The following is an 8,630-nucleotide window of genomic DNA, read 5'->3' as shown; positions in this document are numbered from 1 at the left end:
CTTGCTGTGGATGATAGGTGATGAATTTGCAATGAGCAATAATGGAATCAGTAGTCTCTGTGATGATTGTAGGAATGGAAATGGTTGTTTTAATTGACGAGAAGGTGTTGTGGTCAGTGTGCCACCAATGGATCAACAAGTAAGCTTTGACACATGTTAATGCTTTGACAGGAGAACTGAATTCTGTGGATTGGTGGACTGTGAGTGAGTGTGTGAGTAGTTAAGTAAGTGAGTAAGTAAGTGAGTGCCAATGTGAATCGAGATTGTGGAATGTTTTCTCTCTGTGTATATTTCCACTAGTGATATTTAGGTTTTCATGTGGCTAGTGAGTGTTGGGTGTTGTGATGATCACGGAGAAATGGAAGGAGTAGGCGTTGAATGAATTTTGGTGTTTGGTGTACAGGTATGTATTTCTGTGTGTGTTATGCCGCGAAAGAATCAATCAGGTATGTCACAAATGTTGACGCGTAATAATAATATAATAGATGATGGTATTAATTATTGTAGGGTGTTAGTTGCCTGAGTGTTTATTTCTCGTTTTAGACTAGTGTGAATTAATTGTGTTATAGACGGTTGTATTTGGTGGAAGAATGGCCTTACTCTCTGGGATAGGATTCGTTGAATTTGGAAATGAATTTGGAGTTGGTGATGGTAGTGTTAGTGGTGGGTAACTGAACGACTAGTTAGTATATTGTTGTTGATTGTTAACTATGCAAATGTGTGGTTATTTCTTTCCTGTGATAGAGTTAGAGGACAAGGCTTGCTGTGGATGATAGGTGATGAATTTGCAATGAGCAATAATGGAATCAGTAGTCTCTGTGATGATTGTAGGAATGGAAATGGTTGTTTTAATTGACGAGAAGGTGTTGTGGTCAGTGTGCCACCAATGGATCAACAAGTAAGCTTTGACACATGTTAATGCTTTGACAGGAGAACTGAATTCTGTGGATTGGTGGACTGTGAGTGAGTGTGTGAGTAGTTAAGTAAGTGAGTAAGTAAGTGAGTGCCAATGTGAATCGAGATTGTGGAATGTTTTCTCTCTGTGTATATTTCCACTAGTGATATTTAGGTTTTCATGTGGCTAGTGAGTGTTGGGTGTTGTGATGATCACGGAGAAATGGAAGGAGTAGGCGTTGAATGAATTTTGGTGTTTGGTGTACAGGTATGTATTTGTGTGTGTGTGTGTGTATTTTCAAACTGTATTAGTCGAACGGTCCTTGATGTTTTATTAATTCTAGTCTCGTTTGTGTTTGGGAAACATTTTCTCACTCTAGCATTAAAGCCTTCACTATCCTGTTTCGCTACCACATATTTTAACTTTTAACTTTTCGATCCTAATTAGCGCATTCCTCACAATTAAGGATATGCCTAACACGTAATCTAAGTTTAAGGCTTCGAGTTGATTGCCTATTTTCTGCTAACATCATAAGAATATTTATTTGGACTAAATTTGCTTATACGAATGATGACTTTGCAACTTAATGAATAGGATTTGACAATGTAGTTCAGACGAGGGGAAACACTTTCTTTAACTTAGTGATTGATCAGTGCGAATTTATTTCAAGTACTTTCAATTTCGTTCGGTGATAAGAACCTGTATTTTTAATATTACAGATAATGACGTTTTCATTAAACTACTCCATAATTTATATTTTATAAAATCTTATTAATGATCGAATAAAGCTTTGATGAATATGTGGGAAAAAGGCCCAATATTCGTAACGTCATTCTGATTGCAAAGAGTAATTTTAGAATAACTGCACTTTTAAATGCCAAACAGAATAGTAGCTACTGACATAGACTATCGAATTCTTGATATTTCTGGAATTTTACTAGATATGAAGAAGTAGTATATCAGACAGTTTTCCTCCCTATGAAGCAAAAACAAATATCCTAGAAGAAGAATATAATACCATTTGTTTCGCAAATCCTTTTCAGTTGCTTACAATCTATGAAGAAAAGATACGTCTTCCTATGACTACTTCGAAATGATGAAGTAACTGAGGTGGTTGATTCTAGACGAAGAGCTGGATTAAAAAGAATTTGTCCACTTGCTAAACTATATCCCAAAACTGCATGTTGATAGCCGAAGGTGAACCAGTTCCTCAATGTTGCGTCCAAGTGTTTATCAGTTTACATATAAGTACAGAAGTAAACATATTGGGAGAACAGAAAAGTGATACCGTTCCAATCTCCGAGCACATTTTCCGTTTTGGGCTCAAAGGATAGATTTTCAACAATGCGATTGCCCGTAATTTACTTGAGAGTCGATACGACGTCAAAATAATCAACATACTGAGGACTTATTTCGTTTTCGCAAAACCATCGTTACCGAAAAGTTTATTTAGATTTATCCACTCAATGTGATACTATCTTGGTAAACTTGGTTTCCATTATTTAATGCCGTAATATCTTATTCCGTGCTCTTAATTATGAGTACCTTTTCCTCATTCTTATGTCGTACCTTCCTGTAGTTGTCCTTACATAACGTCCACTCCATCCCCAAGTGTTTTAGAATTTTTTCTCGAATATTTATAATAGATAGTAGGCCGTAAGAACAATATACTTCTTTATATTTATTTACAAGATCTTTTCTTTTAATACGATATGCAGTAATTATATCCGCGTTGAGTTCTGGTTTCGATCCCTGAAGGAGTTGAGTGCGTACTACTAAGAGGTTTCATATTAGAACAGACTAATTGTTTAGTGTACTCTGGTATTAATGGTTCTCCAACTGAGATAAGTGTGTGACTGATGCCATCTTCAAATTAATGCTACTGTTGATAGGTTGCAAGCACCCGGAAATATTTCACTGAATACATATTGTTCTGCTTTGATATTTGTCCTCGCTTTATTCAAATAATATGATGATTAGATTGAATATCTGAGCTACCTGTTCCCGCTAATTAGATATTTCAACAAGTTATCTGTTTCATTGTTTGTTTTAACAAATCATTATGTCAATTAATTGTATAACCTATTCAGTTACAAAAATGTACAATCGGAGACATCGTGATTGCTGGCAATAAGGATTGGAAAGGATAAACATTACTCAGATGTCGATTTCTGAAATGCATCTAACTGGCGATCGCTCAATATTTATGGTCAATACCGATCAAGAAATAAAAAAATAAACTCGCAGAAATACTTTGTGCTGAGAATTCTATATTGTACCGAAAATATAATATTGAATAAAGCTAATAATTATTATTCTGGCTGACTGAACAACGTAACTACCTAACTTCAATACCAAGTCCCTATGTTAGTATTGATGTGGCTGTCGTTAGCTGGTTTGGCGTTACTGTAACTATAATGGGAATACACATCTGTGAAATATTTAAACAGGATTAACTGTGATCCATAAAACCTATATTACCAATCGTTATATTTGTCAATTAAGTTTATGAGTCATAAATTGTTATGAACTCCTCTGTCCTTCAAATGTGCTTATAGTCACTTGTATATATGAAGCTTATATTAAATATATTTATCGAACAATTTATTCCAAGTCATCTACAATCACTCAGATGATCTTATTTCTGTTTTTCAAACAAGTCTCTAATTTACTTTGAAAAACGAAAATTTAGGTTTGTTACACGAGCTACTTCTGGAAACGTAAACGTACAACCCAGTATCTAGCTCAGTTTGACGCTCATCGAATGTCCTCGAAGAGCTTAATGATATTTTTTATCAATCACTATGCCCTGAAATGTTTGCCGCACAATCCTCGGACTGTTTTGATGACGTATGGGTTAGTAACGAAAACCAATGTTTAATTTGGCACCTATTGATTTTCTCAGAAATTAATACATGAGCCTATTGGCAAGCTGAAATCCTTTCAATAATTTAAATCTCTACGACTACAACTATCCCCTTTTATTAAAGAATCAAGTAATTGAACGGACGAATTTAATAACACTAAAGCCACAATGCCTGAGACTCTGAAGAACAAAAGTACATCAATTTGCGCTAGTGAAACTGTTTAAAACCACATGATTTAAAGTACCTTATACTCTGGTCATCTCCAGCACCTTTTTGTTTCATTTAATGTTGGCTAGTACATGATGACGAGTAACAATTGAATCTCATTTATGTGGACCAAGCGATATCAAATAAAATTTCTCCTGTATGCCGGTTTATTATGACAGAATTAAAGACTTGGATAGTTCGATCAGTTGGTCGATTTGAAAGAGTATGGGAAGTTACGAAAAAATCGTTTTAAGTGTGGTGTTATGAATTTGTAGATAGTATTCTCTGGGCTGGAAGCGTTAATAATGACTGTTTAAGTGAGAAAACTGGTAGTAAGTACAAGAGTATGCGTTAGTCCGTAGGATGACGAGAGTACATTTTAGTGTTGGTGATAGGTACCTGTTGGTAGTTTAATATAAAATTATCTCACACTACACAAACAACTGAACCAATTAAACCTAAAACTGTCTCTTTTGTTTCAAATAAACTCATACAGTAAAATGAACTAACTGAGCAATCATTTATTGGAACAAAAATAAGAGTAAATACAAATTCACTACTCACAATTCACCGAAAGATGTAAGGTACAAAGTAAAATCGGAAAGTCAAGACGTACATCAAGAAGTAATTGATGGTATTGATGATGATTTGATCTTATGTCGCACTCGGCGATTGCGTGATTGCGGCCCAGTAAAACTGTGTATTGTTTTAACAAAAGCGAAAACTCCCATAAACATACAGAATGCACAGATGAATGGTGCAATCCAAAATGGGACATATTCTGACAAATTGTGATATAATTGTCCAACCCCAATACCCAAAATTTTACATAATGAGATAACTGGTTGACATATTAGTTCCAGACATACTTCGTATAAACTGGTGGATAGAAACGGTTCCGACAGCACTTCTTCATAGTAACGCGCACATTCGTCGTTCGCTGGACGAGAGGAGAAATAAGTACTAAGCATCTGTGGCCAAGTTTGTTGATGGAAAGGTTTACAGTCATCAGGAGGACCATTATGCCGAGACAAGACAGACATTTTTCGAGCCAATCGTGCATTATATTTTGTGTAAACTGATTGACAAAATATTAGGATACACAACCCACACGGAATTAGCGTGAAGAATATGTATCGAGAGCGGAAGATGATCAACAACCAGCCAAAAGCGATGGCACAAGACAATGAAAATATCCAGAAGGACGGTACGTTAGTTAACCACTGAAACAAATATGGATTATTAGGAATCGCGACCGGGCGGACAATTTCTGAAAAAATATTGTTTATTAAATCAGGTGATATACGGTTTTCAGAGTCATTATTTAAATTACAGTACTTGTTTAATATATATATATCCTTCTCTTGCAATACAAATTCCAATTGAACTTTGATTGGGGTTTTTGATGGGATACTTGGTAAATTTCTTGGGTTGATATTCCGCCACAAAGTTCGGACAAGGATTTTGTGCTGCTCTTGATGATGGTTAGCAGCTAAAGAATTCGATGGACTAGGAGCCAAAAAAGAAGCAGTGCTCCGCAGCGCTGACACACTTTGTTCTTGGTCCATGGGAAGCTCTCCGAACATGTCATAAGGGTCTAAGTCAGCTTGTGATCTATGCAACACCAGAACAATGATAAGTCCAGTTAGCAATAACTAAAAATCAAAACAAACCGGTTATAACCAAAAACCATCTTACTACTGAGAACCAGTAATATAAAAAACTAATATATTTTTTGGAGTCAAATTGTACACTAACAATTTAAGATACTTCTATTCCAGATCTTCTTCGATTTCTCGTGCTGATGATGTACGACTAGCGATCATCGTCTTGTATTTCTGAAAATCCAAAAAAATAAAGAATTATGAGTGTACCCCACTGAGGTTACTAGACATTGCACAAACATAAACAACGCTTTGTAGTAACAAAAATATATGAGGAAAAGTTGGCTTGACGAGCCTGATATCTGACAAACCATCCCACTACTAATATGCATGAACAGATTACCTTACTATCCTATTATCAAAAGATAAACGACTAAAATCCAGGTATCACAATGACGTGCAGATATATGATCAATAACAGCAACATTATGTACGGAGACAAACTAATAGGAATGCCTAACCCTACTTTTGAATAAGTGTCAAAACCGTAACTCACTTTACAGATTTAGTAACTATGGGATCTCATGAGCGACAGTTATGATCGACTATCTTTTTATGTACACTAGTTGATCTACGAGTAAATTAACTGACTCATTATTGAAAATGAATTGAGCGAAATTCCGAAGGCAATTTACATATTTTGTTTTATCAAATACTTGTGTTTTGATGAAACTCAACAGTGAAACCGCATAGTTGCTGAGTTTCTAAAAAAACATTTAGAAGGATAAATCACCATAGCAAACTCGTGACAATACGACATAACCGTAAAAACCTGACTGCTTTAATTAGACTGAGGTGGGATTAAACCATACATTTACAAAATGCAATAAATTATTTCGAAGTCAAGAACCTGAGAGTTAAAGTAGCCGGATGGGAATACTTGTCAATTTGTTTAGACTCATTAACAATATTATACTAAAATATGAACGCAGCAACATCTTGCGTATTACTTGTTGTCTTGGAGTAATGACTTTTGTATGGTGGATAAAATCTAGTGTTGATAAAAAGCAAGTCAATAGTAGAGAATAACATTTTTTAAAGTTAAACCGATCTTTTGAAAGTGCACCACTGAACGGTCTATTGCATAGAACATTGATCAGATAATGGATCGTTACCCGGGTGTACCTATTTAAGTCAGCGAACTCCTCTGAGTTATTGGTATTAAGCAACTTTGTTAAGACAATAAACTTCCCGTATTCTACTCCTCCCATCCTAACACTGGAACTCAGTCAGTTAGTCAGCTACAACATAGGACCAGGCACATATATGCATCAGTCCAAGTTGTCATACCCCATTAGCACAACAAGATGAACATTAAATTCATAGTAGTTATTCCAATGGTAGTAATATATAAAAGAAAGAATGCATATAATGATATAGTACAGGAGAAAGAATTAGTTCGTAGAAAGATATAAAGCAATTTCAATTTCACAATATAAGGGAAGACAGTGTATACACCAACGCCATTGTGATAGATTCTGAGCCATGTCACCCAGTCTCCAATCATTGGTAACGATTGTGGCACAGACCCCAGCAATGTAGTCTGCATCTACCAACATGGCTCAGACCAGAAGTTAGTGACTTCAAGGACTGATGCCACGTTCTGGTTTTGCCACTTTTAACTTCCTTCTAACCATCTCTTACACTAGACAGTATCGCGCGTCGTGGTAGTCGGTGTTCAGGCATGCGCACTAAGTGGCCCAATCATCAGTCGGTGAAGATTTACAACATTAACTATCATTCCATAATAGCCTGCATCTAACCTCACTACTTACCTAGTGGTCCCTGCAGATGCGAGCAATATTTATAAGATATGTGTCATTACAGTACTAGTAACTTACGAGTATCTTCTACCCTTAATGGCTGTTTCCCAGTAGTAAACTAGAACAGAACGAACTTCCGCGCAGTATACTTGTCTTCTATTGATAGAGGGATACATCGTCTTTGCTTCATTTTGCATCAGACAAAAGATTAAATGCACTGCAATTTATACAATGGCTTTTTATTAATAAATAAAAAGCCTCTCGATAGTCATGTAAAACCAACAGTAAAACGTTTGTGACACTGGCGGAAAACGTTGCCAAAAACACACAGCAAGCTACTCACAGATTGCACCGAAGGAAGGACCTCAATAAGTCTTAGAAACACAGTTGGACTAAGTGACTGTTGGAGCACCTGTAGTAACTGATTGGGTTGACCACAAACAGCAACGGCAATAGCAAAATGGTTGACACCCTCATCTAAAGAGCCCATGCTCAGGGCAGTTTCTCCTTGTTGTATTTGTTGAAGAAAAATCTCTGCATCCCAGTCTGATCATTTATAGGTGGCAATGGGAAAGTGGATGACTTTTGAGCTTCAAGAGCCTTTTGTTCCATCCTCTCTATTCCAATATTATTCACTAAAATTAACCCACTTTTCCTGAGATTTTTCCAAAAATCAGGGTGACTTCGTCTTTTTCTGTCAAAATAAAAACAATACCCTGCGAAAATAATGCCAGCCCCCGCGGCAACACAGACAAAAACCCCACGGACCATCTCACTTCTACTACGAGCCGTAACGCAAATACATGTTCAGGCGCTAATACTTTCAATAAACAATAATCAAAAGGTTTCGTTATGAGGTTGTGGAGATTGTTCAATTTCATAGAAACTACGAACCTACCAACGCTAGAACACTATAAATTCAGGTAAAACAACGGCAACTCCGAATATCAACCTAACGGTTCAGAGGTTAAGCGTCTGACCGCAGTTGTTGATTTCGAGTCCAGTGCCCAGGGTCGTTACAGGCACAACTGAGTCCTATACTGATAAAAAACAAATGTTCAGTACTTTGATGTTTTAAGTTCAATTCAGATTGCTCCATGATATCCATGCAAGTCAAATAGTTTCGGATGAATTGTATGGAGATTCGTATTATCGAGCCTCTGAATATGGTGGCATGAGAGCATCAGTGGCTTCAATTTTACCGAGGTATGTTCAACGTTCAACCTTCGCCTTC

The 8,630-nt window shown here is 36.4% G+C and overlaps 1 protein-coding gene across 1 annotated transcript; it reads right to left on the bottom strand.

Moving 5' to 3' along the window:
* Positions 1-1,023: 1,023 nt before the first annotated feature.
* Positions 1,024-8,400, bottom strand: MS3_00009916 (uncharacterized protein). Its single transcript, XM_051218323.1, has one exon. The coding sequence runs from the start codon at positions 5,553-5,555 to the stop codon at positions 4,587-4,589; it is 969 nt and encodes a 322-aa protein (XP_051074175.1). The 5' UTR covers positions 5,556-8,400; the 3' UTR covers positions 1,024-4,586.
* Between the last annotated feature and the right edge of the window lie 230 nt (positions 8,401-8,630).

This window comes from Schistosoma haematobium, chromosome 1, assembly GCF_000699445.3.
Source record: "Schistosoma haematobium chromosome 1, whole genome shotgun sequence".
NCBI classification, from domain to species: domain Eukaryota; kingdom Metazoa; phylum Platyhelminthes; class Trematoda; order Strigeidida; family Schistosomatidae; genus Schistosoma; species Schistosoma haematobium.
The sequence above is the reverse complement of the archived record's forward strand: the minus strand, read 5'-3'. Positions and strand labels throughout refer to the sequence as shown.

Coding starts and splice junctions, on each gene's coding strand:
- MS3_00009916 (XM_051218323.1), bottom strand. CDS start 5,555: ATGTTCGGAGAGCTTCCCATGGACCAAGAACAAAGTGTGTCAGCGCTG.